At 38.0% G+C, this 22,776-nt stretch overlaps 2 protein-coding genes across 2 annotated transcripts in view; one reads left to right on the forward strand and one right to left on the reverse strand.

Moving 5' to 3' along the window:
- SLC39A10 (solute carrier family 39 (zinc transporter), member 10) overlaps positions 1-10,556 on the forward strand; it is a 64,273-nt gene extending 53,717 nt beyond the window's left edge. The window contains exons 7-10 of the mRNA XM_009331445.1: positions 489-857; positions 2,700-2,780; positions 4,614-4,804; positions 9,969-10,556. Of these exons, the coding sequence (XP_009329720.1) occupies positions 489-857; positions 2,700-2,780; positions 4,614-4,804; positions 9,969-10,127 (800 nt within the window). The 3' untranslated portion in view covers positions 10,128-10,556. The remainder of the gene's footprint in view (positions 1-488; positions 858-2,699; positions 2,781-4,613; positions 4,805-9,968) is intronic.
- A 786-nt stretch (positions 10,557-11,342) lies between these two features.
- DNAH7 (dynein, axonemal, heavy chain 7) overlaps positions 11,343-22,776 on the reverse strand; it is a 130,375-nt gene continuing 118,941 nt past the window's right edge. The window contains exons 57-64 of the mRNA XM_009332767.1: positions 22,460-22,621; positions 20,860-21,045; positions 20,017-20,154; positions 19,047-19,277; positions 17,874-18,026; positions 15,804-15,981; positions 14,310-14,413; positions 11,343-13,910 (exon numbers count right to left, since the gene is read on the reverse strand). Coding sequence (XP_009331042.1) covers positions 13,704-13,910; positions 14,310-14,413; positions 15,804-15,981; positions 17,874-18,026; positions 19,047-19,277; positions 20,017-20,154; positions 20,860-21,045; positions 22,460-22,621 — 1,359 coding nt within the window. The 3' untranslated portion in view covers positions 11,343-13,703. The remainder of the gene's footprint in view (positions 13,911-14,309; positions 14,414-15,803; positions 15,982-17,873; positions 18,027-19,046; positions 19,278-20,016; positions 20,155-20,859; positions 21,046-22,459; positions 22,622-22,776) is intronic.

A 22,776-nucleotide genomic window follows, 5' to 3' on the forward strand; every position in this document is an offset into this window, starting at 1 on the left:
GTTGTATCAGTGGCAGATCCTGGTACGCTTCAGTGAAGGCCAAGTTGTGACCTGTGTGGGCATGCATAGAGGGTGGCCAGTTAAGGTTTCCTGAGCCATTCAGGTTCCATCTACAGCATATAAGACATTATTATCGTTCTGGCAACTTTCCTTTTCCAATGTTGAACCATAAACTTCGTCAGTAGCAAAATTACAGACACGAGCCTAGGTTGGGCTAAAACTGACTTTGTGTGCTATGGATACAGTGCTGTTGCCTTGTAGTGGAGACTTCTATATGCTGTACATGCAAATTTGCAAAAAAAATGGGGCAGTGAGAAATATGGTTTTTTGGCTGAATGTTGACAACAAAGTTACTAGATTGGGATGCGTTAAAATACTTATTTTGCTTTTGCAAAGCAGTTAAATTCTTAACTCGGTGATGCAGTAGTTGCTGGTGGTATTTTAAATAAAAACTAATGCAGTGTCTCTCCCAACTGGCTTCAATGTAGGAGCAGACGACTCAGTTTTATCTGAAGATCGACTCAATGAAACTGAACTAACTGATTTAGATGGCCAGCTGGAGTCCCCTCCCAAAAACTTCTTGTCCGTAGAAGAGGACAATAATATGCACCATCCTCACAATGATGTCTCACATGCAGCTCAAGAGCATGATCTTCATGATTCGGAGTATGACGGCCATGGCGAAGATAAAATGATAGCTAGAAAACACAGTCACCACTGGCATCACAAACATTCCCATCATTCCCATGGCCACTGTCATTCTGGAAAAGACCTGAAAGATACTGGGATAGCTAATATTGCTTGGATGGTAATTATGGGAGATGGCATTCACAACTTTAGTGATGGCTTAGCAATCGGTAAGCAAAAGCACTGAGTATTTCTCAACAGTTTCTTCTTACCTTTTGTAACTTTGGTAATATTTTACTTATCAGTGATCACAGGTAAGGCTTCCAGTTAGCTCCTGTGGTTACTGGCATTGTCTGATCTCCTTCAGAGCAGAAATTAAAAGGCCATCAATTGTAATAGTCTTCCCTTTGTTAATATTCTGTGACTATTTCCACCAAGATTACTATATCAATAGTAGCGACAGTAGCAATCTCTGCCAAATAAAGATAGGTGCAGACAAATCTCCGTATTAAGTGTGGAGCACATGTAATGCACATTTGTTGTTTGGGTCTTAGTATTTGCCTTTGAATAATAAATAAGTTCCTTTCGGTCTTATTTATAATTATATTTATGTATAATAATAATACTATTTCTACTATTATTAATACATAGAATTATACAGTACTTGTAAATAATAAATGTACTATGAGTCAGGTTACTGAAATAATAATAATTTTAAAAAAGTACTACTAAGGATAACTTAATTTGTTTGAGCAAAGTATTATTTTGGCTTATGGTCAGTATAGATTTATTTCTAGCCAAATGTAGAAGAAATTGAAGTACCAAACAGATTTTATTAGATTTAATAAATCAACTTTGATTCACATAAACCTCTAAATGTGATTTGAACTGTAAAACACATTAATTTGAATATATGTCATACAAGTCAAAATGGTGGTGAGAGTACTGAAGTGCGTACTTTTAATTTTTTACGAAGGTAGCTACTAAGAGTACACAGGGTTCTGAACTACTAGCAGAAGGAACGTACCCATTTTGAAGGATGGGGGAGAAGCTACTTATTAGGGTCTGGAGTTAACAATGGAATCTACTACAGTTTCTCCACTTTCTCCAAACAATTTCTAAAGAAACTAAACTCCATAAAAATTAACTTTTTGCTTCATTTTCACGTTAAACAGGTAAGGCATTTAGACAGTGGCTTCTAAGGCCAAAAAGGATCACTGCGCCATCTGTTGAGAACTTCACTGTATTGAAACTCCGTTTCTAAATATTCCTGTGTCAAGCCCAAACAGCTGATTCCTTGGTAAAATGTCGATTTTAGAAAAGCACGTTCATCTCTTTAATATACCAAGTTATGAGGAATCCAGAGGAAAGTTAAATTTCCTCTGTCTTCAGATTGTGTCTTCTCCTTCTACTTTATTTTGCCTGTTTTGACTGCTCACCACAGGCTCTTCTTTCACCTTTCTCTGCTACAGTACAGAAATCTAACAGCAGTTTTCTCATCTCAGAATTATTTAAGGTATGAACTTAAAGTGGATTGAATCAAATTAGCTTACACAAAAGTTACTGAAAGAGGTTCATGCCAATGTTTTTCTCATTATTATTTTCCAGATCTGGCTTATTAATGTTGCTGATATGCACTCTACAAATAAGCATAAAGGAAATAGAGAGGTTATGGGTTAAATATTAGTTTGGATTTCCAACCTGGAAAGGAGAGAGCTAGACTGTTGCTCATGTGCATTCTTAACTGTCCTGATGTACTTAAGAGTTCCTAAAAATGTAGAAGTGGTGCTGTTTATTAGCTTGTTGCCTTTATGTCTCTGTTCTGCTCAGTTGTGTTCTCCTCTCCCAGGATTTGTCTTTCAGATAAACAAGAGTAATAAAGTATGCAGTGGTAACGCACATCCAGGATACTTCCAGTATTTTCAGTTTATATACAGACAGGGGACAGACATAATGAAAAAATATGAGAGCATGCATTCTAACAGAAGGGTGTCATCTCTGGAAAGTCTGTTGATTAAATTTTCTGACTTGAAAACAGTAAAATATCATTTGAACCTTTTTTTTTCCCCTAGGAGCAGCTTTTAGTGCTGGACTGACAGGAGGAATTAGTACATCTATAGCAGTATTTTGTCATGAGCTACCCCATGAATTAGGTAACTAATTATATGAACTCAATGTGTTCAGTCTCTTCATCTGTACAAAATACGTATCTGAAAGCTGTTGTGATACTCATCCTGATAAGCATGATGCAATGGAGATGCTGCAAGGGTGACCAGAACTTCAGAGAGTAATGGAGCAATATTGTTTCAGAGTACATAATGAGAATATTAATACAGGATTATTGTGGCGGGTATCTAGTTACAGCAGTTCTGTAAGCTTTTTGAACGTGTTTTAAAGATGTTCGTAGGAGCATACGGTTTACATTTTGGTGTTATACCTCTGCATTTTATAGAGAGTTTCACACTACCTGTGTGGTGATGTTGTACACAAAGTTAAGTAAAGTTACATAAGTAAACCTAAGTTTACGTAAGTAGAATTCTTTGTGGAGATCTTCAGAAGATGCTTTGTACCGATTGTTGCTGAGTCCAGTAGGTGTGGATGACTATTTAGGGTAAAGCCTGTAGGCATTGTTGCCAGTGCCATTGATTCTTCCCCCCAGTTGAGGCGTTTCTTCTTGGGGTTAGCTAACCATGAGGAAACCTGTTGTTTTCCTGTGAGCCATAAGGCACGTTGCATGAAATTTTAGTGCACCCTGAGACTTAAAGAAGAGCAGCTAGAGAGAGGAGGAGTCATCTTTTTTGCCAGTAACGTGAAATTGTGCTAGATTAAACTGTGTACGTACTCACAGCTTGCTTACTTGATGAGCTGCTAGCTCTGAATGATCAAAAGTAAGGTAAAACAAGTACTTCAAAAACCCTTAGAGGTGATGAGTGAAAGCATTTTATACAGGCAGATACTAAATATAAGGTAAGTAATGGGCACAGATGGGAAATAATAGAGCAGATATTCATGGTTTGACAATGGTGCTATACGATCGTTAGTTAAGTGAAGCTGCTGCAGTAAATAAAGGATTGCAATATATATTGGTGTGCTTATAACTTGCTAGGTTAACGTGATTAAATTAATCTTGTTTAAGAAGTGAGTAGTTCACTGTACATATTTTTTATTTTGATTCTAGGTTTTGATTCTAGATTGAGCGATTAATTTCTAGCATATCTGACATGAGGATATTAATTACCCTCACGACTGCATTTCATCTTTCACTCCTCATGTTCACAAGAGTTCAGTTTGAAGGGAATAAAACTATCAGAGCTGATCACAAGACGAAAATTTAGATCTTTATAGAACATCTACCTCTATCAGCAATTTTAGCAGAGCTGTCCTGAATTCGAACTAAACCAGGTTAACCTGGCCTGTCTTAAACCAGCAAACTGATTTAGCATGGATGTGAAGTCATTCTTTCTGAATGTAACTCTTCCTTTTCCTAGTACTATATTTCTCAAATTCATTGTCACCTTCTGTGGGGACTAATGCCTCGTTATCCTCCTCTTGAATTTGCAGAATGAGGTGTATATAGCTAGGAGGAATTTTCACAGGTATTGATCAAAACTAAGCCTCTGTTTTTATGTGCCATGAAGAACTTCGTGAAGCAAAGGCAAGTCTGTATGCACAGATGTATTCTCTGTGGGAGGACCAGATCTAGACTCCTCCATTTACCTTTAACCATTAATCGCTATTACCTTTGCGATAATCAGCGTGATGAATAGGCACCTTTAAATCATATTTTAATCAAGGGATTGCCACACAAATACTGTTCTTACAAGAGTTGTCATATCCTGTTGCCCAGTCTTCCTTTGAGCCTCTGTAACAGCATTTTTACTTTGGCAATGCCTTGGATCAGTGAGATAGTAAATGCAGGCTAATTTATCTACGTACTCTCCTGAGAAGCACTGATACTAAACCCCTGTGTTCTGTCTCCATTTTAGGTGACTTTGCTGTGCTTCTTAAAGCAGGTATGACAGTAAAGCAAGCTATTGTGTACAACCTCCTGTCTGCCATGATGGCTTACATAGGGATGCTGATAGGCACAGCGGTGGGACAGTATGCTAATAACATCACCTTGTGGATCTTTGCAATCACTGCAGGCATGTTCCTCTATGTGGCATTGGTTGACATGGTAAGATTGTTATGATTCTGTGTCGTTTTTGCATTCCATGCATAAAACCTAGGACTTGAAATGGCACCTACGACAGAACTTTTTTGTTACAACACATATAATAATATCTACAGATATTTTATTACATCATTATTATATATAATAGTATAATAATATTGTTATATTATTGATATTATATAATATTATTAATATTATAATACTGTCTGTAGACAGTAGATGGCTGTTTCTGTTCTGTGATTTTTTTAAAATGTTGCAGATACTTTGAGAGTTGTAGTGAAGTTTTACAGTTGCTTGCTTGTTTGGGTTTCTGCTACCAAAGTCTGCCAGCGACTCCTGTTAAAATACAAAAACTACAGGGGGGCTGGGAAAGACACTCACACTTCCCACTAATAAAAATAGGATGATTCTCTGTTTTGTGGATGGGGCATTAGATGCTGGAGTTCAATCCAGTATTTAGAATTGTTCTTCACTAAAATTTAATCATCATATATTTGATTCTGGAAAGCTTAGTCTGAACCCTTAGCATGAACAGCTGGTAATACACACCTCTTGTAGTGATTAGCTTTTTAAAAAATTACCTGGTGGAAGAATGCTGCTGCTTCAAGGACTTAGCTATAGGTACATTATATTTAGTGTGGGTACATGGTAGATCCAGATCCTTCAGGCAGTAATGCATGTGTGCACATGGTATCAGTCCATATTCAATCCTGGTTTCTCTCCTAAGCAGCTTCAAAGCTGCATTTAAATAAGCCAATTTTCTCACTTCTTGTCTTTCCCAAGGCCAGTGATGATGAGATCAGTTTTCACGTTTGGGGTATTTTGTAATGCTCTTTCTGCTTTAATATATGGAGAAAAAGATGCGTCGCTTCCCTGGATTTTAAGGACAGATCTCGTATTGTATTAAATTATTAACCAATTAAACTAGAAACTCCAACCTAGTTAAAGCTTTAATTCACAAGGGTTCAGACAGCTTTTAGTGGAATGGCTCCCTGGACTTCCATTGCTTCGTTCACAAACTACTCTTTCCTAGCACGGACATCTAAAGCAGAGGCAAGTTTCTTCACAGCTCTTAATTTTCTCCTGAAATAGACTAAGTAGCCATCTACCTATTCTCAGTAGATTGCTACTTGGATCGCCTGGTGTGGCTACATGCTGCTTATAGAAAAATACTTAAATGTAACTGGAGTTCTGGCTTTGAGTGATGTTCCAGTAGAGATTTTGTTTAACCTCATAGCATCTCTGTAGAGGGTTGGGTTTACTGGAATGAGGACCAGCCTGTTTCAGTTTTCAGTTGTGGGTAAAATGGAACATTTTACTGTTCTGAAGTATTTTAAACCATGCATTTTCTTCAACTTTCCAAATTTCTTCAGAGATTTTGTTACCGTATCTGGTAGCCCTGTTAGCCTACACTGCTAGTTCTGCTCTCCTGCATACATTTGTGCTGACTATCCTGTTTTCAAACCGCATTTTTTAGCAGCTTCCTCAAAAGTTAACTGGTGCAGGAATGAAACATGTGATACTTGACTCTCACTGGCTGACTTGTCAAAGCAGGCGGGCATCTGTCAGTTACTTTAAGCCACAGACACAGACTTCAGGTTTCAGCAGTTCTCATTAAAACACTATCACATCTTTGTCAGATCACTGTCTATGAGGCTGGTGGATGTCTGCTCTGGTGTGGGCTGACTGTATTATTTCCCTGGTGCTAACTAAAGCAGCTGACGTTATAAAGATCCCTCTCCCCTTTGCTGCTGTGGCCAGTAGTTGCCAGTTCCTAGCTGCGGCTGCTGCGGCTGGTTTCTCAGCCTCAGTGGTATCATTGAAGCACTAGGAAGACCACCGAAAGCAAGGGTTCAGTTTCTGCTGAATTTCCTGGTATCAGCAGAAGCTGTCTTGGCCATTCTGCCCTCTAGCAAATTTGCCTCTGCAGTTACTTCTGTGTTCAACACTACTGCCACATTGGTGCTTAAGAAACTTAGTGTCAGTGGGGCTTCCAGCTTGCTTCTGGGTGGCATCCTCCACATCTGAGAACTTTCTCTTAAACTCAGCTTTGGTTCTGAAGATCCCATGTTAGTCGCATTGGTAGTCATCAAATGGGGGCTTGAGCACGGGTCAAGGCAGGACACAGTGGCGGAGGCTGCTCCTGTGACCTTCAGTCCTGCTTGCCATTAGGTCTCTTATGACTAGGACTCATGGAAGGCAAGTGTTGGCCATCGCACCATGGGATATTTCACTTTGTTACAGAGAACTTTAATCTGTAAATATACTCCATTATATCTGTAGGTTAAGTAAGTTCTTTTCAGGGCTTGCTAAATAGAGTGTCGGTGTAGTTGAGAGTGATCCTTCATGCAACTTCAGATGTTCTACAGTAGCCTATAATTACTGAAATATCACTTGCTTATAAGTCCTGTGGCTGGTGGTATTTATTTCCTGTCCTTCTTTTGACTGAAGACATTGCGTATAAAGGAAAGCAGTATTTTCATTCTTTCATTCCTTGTCCTTTTCCTCAGTCATCGTAGTCGCAACCAAAGTCAAAGCCCAATGGTCTGACTAAACAACAGCAGGAAGGGTTCTGCAAGACACGCTTGAAACTGCATCAGTTTTTTGTCTTGATGTTTCCATAATCTGCCTCCCTCTTAAAGGCCTTATTTTCTTCTTATCTGACGCTTAATAAGAACAGATTTTGATCCCTCCCTAGCTTGACAGAGGTTCACATAAAGGCAGTTTTCTATCCATTCCTTACACCAGCCCATTGAGAACCAACCTTTTGGTATTTTTGCATCCAATTGTCCTGAAGTTTGTCTACTTACATGTTTTCTAATGGTAAGGATACTTTTCTCCAGTAGAACCTAAACTCAGGCCTCTCTAAATCCTCCGGGCTTTCCATGATTCTCATGACATTTCATTCATTGATAACTATCAGAAGAATAACCATAATATCCTCCTTCCTGACACTGCTGTTTTGGTTTGAATGGGTACACTGAATTTTCCTATATACCTTCCCAGTCCAACTTGAATTATATCTTACTGGAAAATAAATTCATCTGTTATATTTTTCATTCCTTATATCTCTAGGGCTGAAACTGTAAGCTTTCAACTTCAACAGGGTGTTGAGTTTTTTTTTCTGTTGACAGGACCAGATTCTTTATATGGTCCCTGAAATTGGTCACATCAATAGCAAATAAAGCAAACAGTTTAGTAGTCTTTAGACATGCTGTCAAAGTAGATAACTGGCAGTGTTAAAGCCCATTATAGTAATGCTAAGGTGAAGCCTTTTTTTTCATCCAGAGCATGTTCCACCAGATCTCAAAAACCATCTGTGGCTTCCCTGAAAAATTTCTTCTTCATGCCTGCCAAGCTGCTATCTGAAGTTCTCTTTATACCTCCGTTAGCTACTGCACCATTGCAGAGACATCAGAGTTGAAGCAGTACTGTGTAGAGCAGCTGGGCAATACCTATTCAAATGAGGTACTTCAAGGAGATTTGCCTCCAGGTAAATGTGAATATGCAAGAGGTTCCTGCAGTACTAATATATGTGTGGACTGTATCTCAAAGATGGAAGGAGGGTTTTTAGCCAGTAACAAGTTCTTGCAGTGAACAGCCTCCTTCCACCTTCCTCCTTCCCTCTTGGAGTCTTTCCAGGACCCTTTCTACGCTGGGATTGTGCAGCTGAGGGAGAGCACAGTGGCACTGGCCTCCTCTGCCTGCATACTCAGGCTCTGAGTACAAGAAAGAGGAGCATGAGCATGCCTCTTCAGATATGGCGACAGTAAAAAATAAGTATTTTGAAGACGGTGGGGAGTGTGCCCATCGTACTGGTTACCGTTAAATAACCTTTTTTTTTTCCTCTCTATCTTAAAGGGGTCTTTTACTTGCTGTTCAGTTCCACAGTTTTGGTGATACATGACAGCTGTCACTATCCATAGCTAAGACTTCTACTCATGATACTCTCCCTTTTTCATGTCCGTGAGCGGAAACCTTGGAAGTTACGGAGACAGAGCACTGTGCTCTTCCTAGTTTTGAAACAGATGCCATTTATTCTTAATGACTTAACGGTACTTTGTAATTTGGTGTAGTGCTTGTTGTTAGGCTGCCTGGTCTATTGCATAGGTGACAAACATTTTTCACACCAGTATATTTTTTATATTTAAATACTCAGTGGGTCAAATTAATTGTTATCTTTATGTATCTTTTTGAAATACAGTAATAAAAGACCAGATGGGTAATATATTTGGGTTTTTTAGCAGATTTGATGCTGATAATTTGTCCTTGTCTGTAGTGCAATATTCAGGTATTTGAAATAACCAGAACTATTCTAGCCTATCTAATGAAAAGCAATAAATAGAGATTTGTGCTGTGTACTGTCTGAAGTTTCCATTTTGTTCTGTGTTATGTTTTTCTGTACTAAGTGTGTCTTGAAGGAATTCCTTCATTTACCTCATGCTTTCTTGAATTAATTTCTTTGTAAAACATTTTATTTCTCTTCTGTATGGGTGGCTTTGTAAGACACTTCATAAGATTTATTTTTACATCTTCCAAGTCCACTGTTATTTGTTGCTTTTGTCAGTACTATTTGACTTTTCTTCACAGGTGAGGAATATAAGGCATATCCAGAGCTTATAGAATTTTTTATAGCTTCACATAGAATTTCTCCGAATTACTTGTAGCTATTATTCCCATATTTAAAAGGGAAATGTATGTGAATATGTGTAAGCATATAACATGACGAATGACTAAGTTAATCAGCAAAGTCATTATAAAGGGTATATTTATAGCAATGTAATTACTGTAGCAATAGTCAAAGCTTTTCATTATGTTTATCTGAGCATGATTTAATTTTAATTGAGTGAAAGAACTCGAAAGAGCGGAACTCGAAGAATGCTGGGCTGGTTCTTATCTTGAGGAACTTCAAGTAGATGTATGATCCAGTAAAAGCTGAAGAAAAAAAAAAGTCGAAAGGAAAGGCATTCTTAGTTTGTTTTGTAAATATGTGATGTGATCATGTTTTTATCAAATGTAGTGGTTAGGTAGAGTTTTAGTTGTCTTAGTGTATTGTTTTTATAACTGAATCCTGGAGTGTTTATTCTTGACAATATCATCTTGTAAACTTGTCCGTGTATAAACGGAATAGAGGTGAAATAACTTTCTAAATTGTTTTTCCTTTTAGCTTCCAGAAATGCTTCATGGAGATGGAGATAATGAAGAGCATGGTTATTGTCCTGTGGGGCAGTTCATTCTTCAGAATCTAGGCCTGCTTCTTGGATTTGCCATCATGCTGGTGATTGCCCTCTATGAAGATAAAATTGTGCTTGACATCCAGTTTTGACCTAATTCTGGTAATCACTGTGGTTACAGTAATGTTACTGTATGGCTTTGAGTCTGCACTGTTTCACTGTATGCACATTGCTCAGAGAAAAAGCAGTGGCTTGCACTACTTACACACGTACAGTATATTCATTTCTGTGTAGATTAACTTCTGCTTTTTTTCTAATTCAAGTCAGATGAGATTACTCAATGCATCTTCTAAATTCAAGTGATGGACAATTAGGAAATACTAAATACGAGACATAAATGCCAAGTTCGGTGTACTATGTAGGAAGCACTGCTTGCTTAAGAAAGAACAAGTACAGTGAATGATCTACTCATTCGGGAGAATACCATTTCATTAGTACATTTGAACAGAACCCAGAAAATGTTACAGCTGAAATTCATACCTCTGCAAGGAACCTGAGTAAGCTTTTAGTGCCACGTAAGTCTTAAGTAGCGCGTATATATATATATATCTCTCTATATCTATATATATGTATAGATATATATAGATAGATAGATGTGCATGCATATATATATATATATATATATATATATATATATATATATATATATATATGTAGGAAGCACTGCTTGCTTAAGAAAGAACAAGTACAGTGAATGATCTACTCATTCGGGAGAATACCATTTCATTAGTACATTTGAACAGAACCCAGAAAATGTTACAGCTGAAATTCATACCTCTGCAAGGAACCTGAGTAAGCTTTTAGTGCCACGTAAGTCTTAAGTAGCGCGTATATATATATATATCTCTCTATATCTATATATATGTATAGATATATATAGATAGATAGATGTGCATGCATATATATATATATGTGCGTGTGTGTGTATATATATATTCATTCTGTGCTGATTCTTCTGCATAGTGGTGACTTGAAGTATTAAATCTTACAACAGCACATGACTGGAAACCACTGTGCTGGTTTAAATTTTAAAAAAGAAACCCAAAACCTGAACACTGTTTAAATTCTTAGAGTATGTGTTAAGCTGCACTCCATCGTTATAAACTTCCATGTGTAAGAAGGCAGGCTGTTGCAATATACGCTGCAAAGTGCTATGTTCTGTCGAGGATCAGTTTGACGATGTTTTCCTGACTAAGATTTATTTGATGTTTGTTCCTTGATATTAGTAGGAAAATGCAAAATGCAGTAGAATTAGTGTTAGCTTGGGGAAATCCCTGGTGTTGGAGTTATTGAGCTATTTCTGGTTCTTTTTTACAGATGCTAAACATGTATTGTGTCCCACTTGCAGCATAAACTACTGAAGAATTGTGGCTGTGAATTTGTGCAAACTCTTTTAACAGAGAATCTATATGGGAATTTCTCCATTTTTTTAACAATAATTTTGGAATGTTTTCTCCTCTTCATGTTAAAACAATCCAAAGTGCAAGATGCTAGTTACTGAACCTGGGCACAAAGGTTAAATTATGCTCTGTGTATGTAGTGCTGGTAGGTTATTTACAAATACTGTAATACCAGATCAAAATCTGTTTCTACAATGCCTTGATATCAGACATTGTAGCGCCAGCCATTTCTGGCAGTAGAGAATATGTAAGAAGATTTCTACTTCCAGCATAAAGGAGTTCATTTCTATGATATTTTTTTACAATTTTGGTATTTAAATTAGATTATTAAAAAGCAGATGTGATAGATGCGTGGTATGTGTAATTTGGAAGGATAGACGGAAAATTTGGGCCTTAACTTGCTGGGATCAGCTGTCCCAGATCGGATTGTGCTGATATGCTTATATTGCCAGACATGAGTTAGTTCTTCTTGTACCCATCTCCTTAAAAAAATTGTGAGTTTGTGAGGAGTGCAAGTTGATTCTGTAGTACTAGTCCTAAGCATGGTAGTAGCCTTTTCTAAAACATACAGTTTGTCTTCTTTTATGTGTATGCCAGGTAAAAGCTGTATTTTGACTATGTGCCGTAAGTTTTGTTTCGGTCTGCTTGGTGCCAGTGTAGCTGCTAAAAACACTGATCCTAACGCCTTTAATGAGAGCCAGTTGGTATCATCTTCATTCCATTTCAAATTAATGTGTTTCCTGTGGCCCTTTACTTTTTGAAGCTTCATTGGTCAATTCAGTTTTTACTGAGAGCAGCTCGTGTATTTAGAAGATACCGGTTGGTTCTTGCCAGTATTTCTTCCTAATGCAGTATCAAGAAACAGTATTAAGGGTCCATTTCAAAGAAGGGCGCAGTTTCTTCAGTGAAGAAGCCAAAAGCCCAGAGTTCGGGCATGCAGCCGTTTGATGCTCTGAACTCAGGTTTTCTTTTTTCTTCTTTAAACATGTTTACTGTTGGACCCTAATTAGCACACTGTTGTTAGCTTCAGATTACTGAATTTCTGCAGTGTAAAGACCCTGACATTTTTTCATAGTGCCCACGTTAGGTCACTGAGTACCATTTTCAAAGAGACTTAACTCACTGGATACCTTCTGAGGATCTAAGTTTAAACAACCTATGTTTCTGATGTATTAAACTGACCCTTAATTTTCCTTTTCTGTTGTACTCGATAGAATTAAGGGGGTCATTATGTGGTTGAACTGATACTTTGTCAAATCATTTTTTTAAAGTTTATTTCTTTTAATTCTTTTCAAATGAAGATTTCTATATTTCAGGTAGTATATTTACTTTTGTATTAGTTGGAATATGGTTATAGCTTAACACACTGCCTCTATAGGAAAATAGTTAACTTCCTTCCAAGACCATCTTCAGACAAGGGAAAAACATGGTCCTTGAAGGTAGGTACTGTATTTTTCATTAAATATGGGTTGTTTCCTTTTATTTTCTAGTATTTATTACAAGTTGCGAAGAACAGTGTAACAGCTGTGACTTCTTCTGTATGTTTCCACCAGTATTGAATTCCAAATGATTCTAATGTACGCTTTTGAGTCATGTTACAGACAATCTGAATTCCACTACATTTCTACTTGGCTTCAACATTCCATTCTGCTTGAATCCAGAGTCTCATTTAACTTGTATTTGTTGGAGGGCGTAAATGTTACTTGTATATTACAATGCTGTCACTGTGTGACATCCCATATGAATTTTGATGTAGATCACATTGCACTCAATTCGCTGTGATTATGCTTAGAAAATATTGTAGTTGCTAGATGCAGTGTGATTTTTTTAAATTTTTTTTTCTTTCCCCTCCCATTAACAATTGAGTCTGTTTTAAAATGTGATTATGGTCCTATAAGATAACTTGCTGAGCTATCAGTCTTTTTGTTATAACTAAATCATTTTTTAAAATTTTATAAAGCTGGAAATGATCAAATGCTGTTTTGTTCATTGTCAACAGTGTTGTGTTCATTTTATGTATGTTCCTTATAAATAAGGAGCCTTCAGAAAATAAAATTATTCAAGGAGCAGATATTTTCGTTGGCTTTTATAAGGCTTTATTGTGCACCTTTGTATTTTAGTACTTTGTTTCAAATCTCATGAAAGGCACAAACGCAACATTGTAAACAAACTCATTTTGATTTCTCTTTTTATGTGGCACTTAGGACTGGCGCACGTCCCTTATAAGTGATCTGGAAAATGCACCTACCTCCGTAAATTGTGATAGGTTTATGAGTTAAGCTGACATAATAACGCCACACCCCGTCTGATCCAATGTTCTTGTGGTTTGTCTGAAGGGAGAGTCATTGCGATGACAAAGTTGGTGGAATGGCCTGTAGTTGACAGGATCCCTCTTCTCTCGCTGGTCTTGTACACTGGGGCCAGGTAACTTGGTCGCTGTGGAATGTCTGCTCTCTTACACGGCTTTAGCCATATCTGCAGTAAAGAATAAAATAATCCTTTTCATCTCAGTTAAAATAAGAAGTAGGGAAACAGTCTTGGCTTGGCTGAAGTATTTTGACATTGTTGGGGTTTTGTTTGCTTTTTAACAGATAGCCCTGAAAACCTGTTTCTTGTTTCCTCTTTCTCATCAGATTGCTTCCTGGCCCAAAATATGCAACACCAAACTCTTCCTGTCACTGTCATTATTAGCAAAGGATTCTTAGCTCCTCTCAGACATTTAATTTCTATTTCAACACAAAGCATTTCAATTCAATTTTTTTTTTTTTTTTAAGAATTACCCTGTTTCTTCAAGACTAGAACTTAAGAATATTAATTCTACAGTATTTGTTGGTATACAATACTATAAAATGTCACCAAACTAAAGATACTGACCACAGGTACTGTATCATAGAGGATTTTTGGATGAGATTCTCCTAGCTTCTTAGTTTGCCTGTTCCAGCGTGCTCCATCCAAGAACAATCCCTGAACGTAGACCCCTGAATTAGTTGGAAAAGATACCATATTAAGCAAAACCTGAAAATGTCTTCTAGCTGAGAGCAGCAGCTAGTGCAACGCACTTCGCTAACTGTCAGTTGATTGTGTGGGACTTTTTGTCAATGTTATGTGTTCCAAGTGATGATGAAATAACTTTCCGTATAACACAATCTTATACTGTATTACAATTTATTATGATTGCAATTCCATAAAGATTTATAAAGTTACAATGTCTAGTGATACCATAGTGTATCCTGCCTTTTTGAGTGACAGCGGTTAAAAATTATTCCAAAGTACAGGACGCTATTTTTACAGTTGTCATTATTATAAAGTTTTCTGTATGTACTACATATTGTCAGTTTTAATGTTTCCAGACTTGGAGATTTGATCATATAAACAGTCTTTCACTACTTAGTCTTCGCGTTGTTTCATTGCTTATGTTTCAAATTGCCACTTGCTTATACCTTTCTGAAGCAGTTCATTAAAGGAGTAAAGTAGAAAAAAAAATCTTTACATGTTTAAAAAACATAAATGTCTTTATTTTGACGTCATAATGACATGACAGAGTGACAGCTGTCATTCCATCAGCTATCCAGAAGAAAACAGTAAATTACAGCAACATCTGTTTTTCATCAAACTTGCACCTTCTTGCTCTGTAGACTGAACCTGCCCCAACAGAAAATGACTTGAAACTGACTGGGTGTGGCTCTCCCAGGCAACCTGCCAAGCCCTTCTTTTACACAACTTCCAGTCAAACTGATCCTCAGAAAAGTATTAAAAAGAGCATTAAGAACAGTTCAGTTTAATCTGTCCTTTTTTCTGAAGAAGGGCAAGCTAACAAGCGTATCTGCAGCTGGAACCTAAGGTAAGTAATACATTATTAACGTGGTTTGATAAAAAAATAGGGCTTTTCACCCCTTAGAGCAGTCCCCTATTGGACATTGTGATCATATCCATAAGATATTTTTCTAGGGATAGTTAACGCAGCATACCCAAATTCTCTACTAAATGTTTGGTTTTCCTTGGCTTAGGAAAATATGCGTCTTCAGACATATATGCTAATGGAGTGAAACAAAGGGGGGAGGGGGGAAGGCAAGCTAGATATCACTTGAAAGTTTTATCTGTTGTGGGAAGTTTGGAGTAAGGAGTGTCTTCCGTTGGCAGTGTTTTATATCTGCATGCTAATCCAGGAGGTGAACTAATCTCAGCAGTTCTTAAGGACTTAAACAGTATTTTGCCTCTTCACTTCTTGTGCATCTCATGGGGAGCAGTGCAGTTGTGTATGTTTTCCAGCTGAATTCATTAACTTAATTGCATAACTGAGTCTTCAAATTAATGTTAACTTCTGAATACATCAGCAAAGACAGATAATTGTGTCATGCATTTACTTACCATCTTCAGGAGCAATTTCATATTCCTTATCTTCCAGCACTTCATAGTCAAATTCTAGGAGGTCTATCGGAATGGTGTATTTTCTGGCATAGTTCTGCTGGGCACCTGTTAAGAATGCTTGAGTGAAGAAGAATCCTGAAATCCAGAAGACTGGTGGAGTTCCATTTTCATACCACAGCTGCAGCAGCAAAAGAGAGAGGAGGAGAAAAGAAAAAAAACTGCCTTTTTTTTTTTTTTTTTAGTATTTAGGAAAGCAATTATCTTCTAGAATAACAGCGGAAGTAATTTCTCCCTTTGTGAATCCAGGATTGTCTTTTTCTTTTCTGAAAGCAGTGGAACTTTGGATGGCTGCCATGTCTTTTTAAACAACTTGTTTAAAATGTCACTAGCTTCTGTTTTAAAACAAACAAACAAACAAACAAAAACCCTCAGTCAAAAAAAACCACACACAAAAAAAACCCAAACACTGTTGCCTGGAAATACTCAGCTTATGTGAATGACTTAGTCTGAGTAAGTCTGTTAAACATGCATCATCCTTGTAAGTTCATCAAAGGAGCGTTCAGTTCTCCTTCTCTCCCTCATTACTGAAGGCTGTTCAGCATTCACCTTTGTTTCTCTGTGCAACTGACAGGTTTTTGCAGGCTGTTTTCTCTTTGAAAGGGTCATATTTCTCTTCCAGGGCCAAATTCACACGTTGTTAGTGTGTACAGCAAGCTGAATATGACAATGGCTGATTTCCTCATGAGGAGGATATGTGGCCTAATTAAACTTCTTTCTTGATTTGGGGGAGGGGGGGAGGGTGCTTTTTTGTTTGGGGTTTTTTGTTTGGTTGGTTTTTTTGTGTTTGTTGTTTTTTTTTTAATAGCTTACACTGTGGAGACCTGTATAAAAATCTTTTTTACAAAGGCAAAAATTCATTGGATTTGGTTGTAATATATGTGGGGTCTGTTGCAATGGTGAATATTTACTGCATGCAAGAAAACCTTTTTCTCATTGTTGCAAACATCAGTTCTGAATAACGTCTGAAAAAAATTTGCTACAATTAGCTGCTGCAGAGAATTACAATGAAGACAAGTAAACTAGTTGTCTCTACTAGTAAGTAGTTTTCCTCCCAAGAAATAAAAAGTCATCTTCATAGCTATTGGCAGTTTTCTGTTTGTACAAGTTTAATTTCTGTCCTGGATTCTGTTCAAGAAATGGCACTTTTGTTCTTTACACATAATGCTGTCAGGCTTGCTACCAATGAAAGTGGAAGTCACTGAGGTGTGTTGGCTGGGTGATGTCTGTCCAAAAACATAAAATAGAGGTTCTCTGGAAATGCGGATTTTGTGAATATCCTTCTAGACCTGAAACTGGATGATGCTTTTGGTTTTTTAAATTTTTTTTTAATTTACTTATGATTTTTGTTCCTAGATCTTTTGTCTGTCTTGGGACCTGTTCTTACAACAGGTATGGAGTAGGCAACCTGCTGTGAGATGGGTTTTCTTCAGTTGATTGAGATAACTAAGCCACAGAATAGTGCTGAGACTCTAGATATTACTCATTTAAAGTCAGTTTTGGGAATCTGCACTCTTACAGGTGAAGGAACCTCACTGATTGTCCCTAACTCGCCCAGCTTTCTTCTCCAGCACTCTACTGAAAGCTTGGTATTTGACTTTAACATAAGATTTTGCATTAAAATGTTTTACTAATCTAAGTCTGCTCGCTGGAAAAGAAACTCAACAGTATTTTCCTAAGTTCTATTTTAATTAACTTTATTACCACGACTAGATCTGTATGCAGTTTAAGAGGCCCTTAGTAGAAGGCCAATTCTGTCATACAGTGTAACTGTCGTACTGCAGCTCTCTTTGTGAGGTGTAGGGTATGTGGCAAAATGTAGTGCTTCATTAGATGCTGTGATGAGCAAATTGCTATACGAAACAGATGCACAAATGAACTGAACTTTACCTGTCAGTTATTCAGTGCAAGCAATTCGTGTGTGTATGTTCGCTTGTGGAGATGTCACCTGACATCAACAGACAAAAATAATAAGTGGCATTGAACAAATCTGCGTAAATGGGGTGTGCTCACCTGTAAGAACTTCAGTCTATTAAGGAAGTCAGTCACATAGCTGCCCAGAGGCTTGAGGCTTGGGTAAGACTTACTCATCCATAGTCCTGGAATTTTGCCTTTCAGAATGCTGTTTACCACTTCTTCCAGTTCAGCAGACATCACTACTAGCCCCTAAAAGAAATTTTGGAAAGGAAGATGTCAAAATACTTTGCCTAACAGGCTTGCTTTAACAATTAAAAATCAACATAGCGCTCTGTCTAACAGATGTTATGAACTTCCAGCTAAGTCAGACAGGAGTAACAGTGAAAACAAGGATAACGGACATAATGGATTTCATAAAAAGTTACTGTGGTCTTCTGTCTGATCCGGTCGAGTCACTAGATTGGTCAGGGAAAAGGTCCATAGCCTCTTTTGGAGAACACTGGCCAGACTGGAAAATTCTCCCTTCCTCAGAAACATGGTCTTCCCAGAGCACTTCTGAGTTTTACTAAGTGTAAATGCTCTTTTTTATTATTATTTAATGTTCATCAAAACTCTGTGACATTGTTGCAAGTGCCTTATTCTAAAGTGGCAGACTTTTCAGCTTGTAATTTGGCTTTAATGGGGAGAGGAGTGGTGTTTGTGGGGGGTTTGTTTGTTTGTTTGTCTTTTAAATGCCTTGTCAGCCTTAGGCTATAATAGGATAAATAAAGATTACCCAAACTGATGTTTTCCTGCTTTTTTCTGTATTTTGCACAGCTGTAGCTTTTGATGCCTACTTAGAACGAACATTGACTTCAGACTGTGATAGCTCAACTGGAATCCTCACTGGCAGTAATTTGCTATGTGAGGTGTTGAGGAGATCTGCTTTCATCTGTAAGAAATTGTGTGAGGTGCTTCAGTCTTTCATGCCAGTGAGGCAGAAGAACAGATATGAACCTAGTTACTGCTTGTCTTATTTGCTAGCAAATCTGTAGTTAAAAACTTTCTGGTTTGGTTTCTCTACAGTAGGCACAATAGTACTTTTATATTCCATTGTACTCCTATCAGTTTTAAGATACAGATCAATAAATGGGTTTGGAATCCAGATTCTTTAAAGCGTTTGACTGACTGACCTGAATCAGACTTCAGGGTCAGTTCTCTAAGGTACTTGCATTAATGGCTCACAGATTGAGTATAGGTATATGCCTTTAAAGGTTATCTTCAGCTCACCTTTATTGCTTTCTGGATGTTAACACAGGAGTCCCGTATTGTCTGCAATAACTTGTTAAAGCGTCCCATCTCTTGGACAAGCACAGTATTCATGCTTTGAGTATAAGTGGTGGGATATCTTCTCATTGTTGCTTCAATGTCAAAATTTGGAGGAAGTTTGCTCAGGATGTCACCTGTGACTTCATGAACAACTTCATCAGTGGATTTTCCACCACCACCAGATGCCCGTGACTAGAGAGAGCCAAAAATTTGGATTTATTTTGAGAAAAAGAAAGAGGACTTAGGAGAGTGAGTAGTTAAAATGCAGGAAAATAGAGCTGTTAGAAAGGCATTGTTTAAAAGGTCGTTACAGTTCCACCCTCTTCCCCTGTGATTGAAATTAATTTGTTTCAGAATTTCCTATATTATTGCAATAAGTTAATAGCTTAGAACTAAAAAAATCTGGTTTCCTACAGATTTGTGTCCTCATTTTTTTTGCTGAAATCCTGCTTCGACTGTAAACCAATCTTTCTCCCCCCATCTCTGATGTACCTGTCGGCGCCATTGGCTGGCCAGGTGCTGCCAAATGGCACAGAGCAGTGCCAAGTTCGGTCTCGCTGTCCCTCCATGTCCCTTTTGCTCCCTATATTCAGCTCTTCCATTTTCCTCATGAAGCTTACAGGAACTATAGTATCCCTAGATTGTACCTGGCTTACAAACTAGACTAAAACTGGCCAAGAAGTTGAAAATTGTTAAAAGCTGGGGAGAGTAGAAGATACGCGAACTGATTGTATGATCACAGAAGCTGTTTCCTTAGGAAGACAGTCAGGAAAAATACAAAACCAAAAAAGCCTTAGAAGATTCTTAAGTGGAACAGTAATTTCACCAGAATGGAGATACAACACAATAAGGTACAGTAAAAACTGGAAAAAAAATCTGAACATAGTCGTGTAGAAAGTTATGGTAAGATGGTGTGTGACTTTTCACATACCTGTGTGAGAAGAATGTTATCAAATAACAGTTGCGTTTCTGACTGATCCTTGGTAATATCAGCATTTGCATTCATTCCAAATATCTCTGGGGAAGGATTCAGTGGAAGTGTCTTTGTATATTCAATATAGCTTTGGTACTGAAAAAAGGAAAAAAAAAAGCTTAAAAGGAGATGCAGAAACAGCCAAACAGCCCATGACAGGCTGCAAGCTGTGTCTCAAAACTACTACAAACTTTCCTAGTGTAATGAATACAGTGTGTAAACTAAGACACAAAAGGAAATACAGGGGCTGACTGTGCCTCACAAATTCCTTTGGTCCATCCTCTTACCCTGAAATCAGGATTGGCTTTTCTTAAATAATTTCTGATAAAATTTTTGACAGCTGTTGGAAGTTCTCTTACAAAGTAAGAGCATTTCTGGGCCCACTGCTTGCCAAGTGTCTGAAGGCATTTTGCTGATGTGTAACAAAAGTCTCCTGTGTGATAAATTAAGCTGATTACTATTGTCCTTTCTACCTCCAGCAGATATGATCATCTAATTCTCTTATGCCTATTTTATAATGCTTTTAACTTCATCAGGCTGGGTTTCTCCCTTATTGTCCCCTACGTGTACTGACGCACACAGAGCAAAGTCAATTTAGTTAGTAGTAATTGGGGTGGGGCTTTTTTACATCATTTCTGTTCTTAGAAGTCACTGAAACAAATCCTAATAGAATGTGAGATTAAGCCACAAAAGTGAGCAGTGACAGCAGTAAGCACTGAGGCACATATCAATGTGAATAAAGATAGATGTACTTTTTTAAAAAATAAGCTGTTGGTAATGCCATTGTTCTGGGATACTTACATCTCCTTCAGGAGGAGCAAAATAGAGGCCACTTGCATCAAATTTATAATCTACATTTGTAATGATTTCTGAGGAAAAGAACATGTTTAGAACACTACGGAGCGTACGCCGATCCCAGTCATCAGTGACTCTGCCACCATAATTACATTCTCCAGTCATATAGCGAAGAGCATCATATGGCACCTCCTGAAAAAAGGCAAGACAATGATCTGAACTGCAGCCTAGCACTTCTCTGGACAGCCATATTGGTATCATTGTAATTTATTTGGAAGTCATCCAGAATTCTCACTGGAAAGTTTAAAAGCTGTTATTTACTTCTGCTAGTTCATGCTTGTACCATTGATCTCCTGATCTTCAAATACTTCAGTAATCATCCATCAAGTCACCCAGCATTGTCTTTTTGAAGAACAATAGCACCAAAAATTTCCATAGTAATGCAGCTGGAACTCCCTGAGTACAAGTTTATGGAAAACTTTTCCAAAATTATCTCTACTTGTTTGGCTATACATACTTCTAAAATAAATGTATGCTTTCACAGGGCTACAGCTGTGCTCATAATTTTTTTTTTTTTTTTAGAAAATAAATGTGCTTAAAAGTCTTGAGGTTGGGAGAAGCTGGACTCCTTTTAGGTGCATAAAAGGAACAAATTATGAGTGATAAGAGAAATTATGTACAGGAAGTCAGGGCAAGAGTGGGTGATGATACACTGAAACTGGGGTAAAGCAAACTACTTGAAAAAAGTACCAAGAAATCAGTTTACTACGTACAAGTTGTTATCTTTCAGGGAAAAAAAAATGCTTCCCTCCCTGCTAGGCACTACATTTGCTCATAAGCTTTGGTCATATAATGGGAAGACATCCCCCTCAGCCCCCGGCCCTTCACTCTCCCGCAGGAAAAGAAACACACACCTTCATGAAGTTGCTTTCTCATGCTGTATCACCTATTAACCACATTGCTAACCAAAAAGACTCCAGGCTGACAGTGGTTTGAAAGTAACACCCCTTCCTGCCCCCAGCCATACAGATTCTGGCTATAGCGGGTTGCTTAGGAAGCTGCAACATAGTGTCATGTATTGCTAGCAAATTCCAGAGAGGCTTCTGTGAAACACTACCTAGCTCTGCAAACGGGGAAGGAAACGTCATCTGCCAAATTTACACAAATAGATCAAGGTTGTTATTAATCTGCAACAGTCCAGGGTCTAGTATTATCCCTATCATTGAGTAAATCACAGTTAGCGATTAAGTGTTTTAGTACGACATTTTACAGCTTGCAGTAACATCGCCAAGAGCTGAATCCACAGCTCCTGCCTAGAGACAGGATAAGAGTAAGGCAACTGTATGGAACAAACACCGCTCTGTTTTGCATGGCAGAACTTCTAAATTGTAATTTGAAAGTTTCCCACATTAGTTACATACTGATCATGGTACACTAACCACGTAAAATGAATGTGGTTAGCACTACCGCAAGTAGACTTTGGTTTCTAATTCACTGCCCCCACTAAACTGTTGCCATGGCAGCACTCAGCCTGCATTGGTACATGCACTAACAGTCCTAGAAAGTGCAAGCAAGGACCAGTGACCACTGTGAGAGGTTGCTGTACCTCATACTGGTCGAGGAAGATGCGCAGCTGCTGCACGCTGATGCGCAGGTCGGTCTCATTGAACTCGTACGGAATGTTCCAACCCAACGGCCCAAAATTCCGCCTTTCTTGCACCAGCGCGTGGAAGAAGCAGAGGCCGTACAGCAATGTCTTGAACTCGGCCTTAAAACCAAATGCAACACCATTAATAATTTATGGCTGGTTTAAATCATTCCATTTTTTTCTCATGTCCTGCACAGCAGTGCTGTCTTTGAGTCACTCAAAACCCAGCATCTCCTGCTCTGGTAACACACTGTTTATGAGTCAGGGGTAGCTTT

Source organism: Pygoscelis adeliae, unplaced genomic scaffold (assembly GCF_000699105.1).
Source record: "Pygoscelis adeliae isolate BGI_AS28 unplaced genomic scaffold, ASM69910v1 Scaffold160, whole genome shotgun sequence".
Lineage (NCBI taxonomy): Eukaryota > Metazoa > Chordata > Aves > Sphenisciformes > Spheniscidae > Pygoscelis > Pygoscelis adeliae.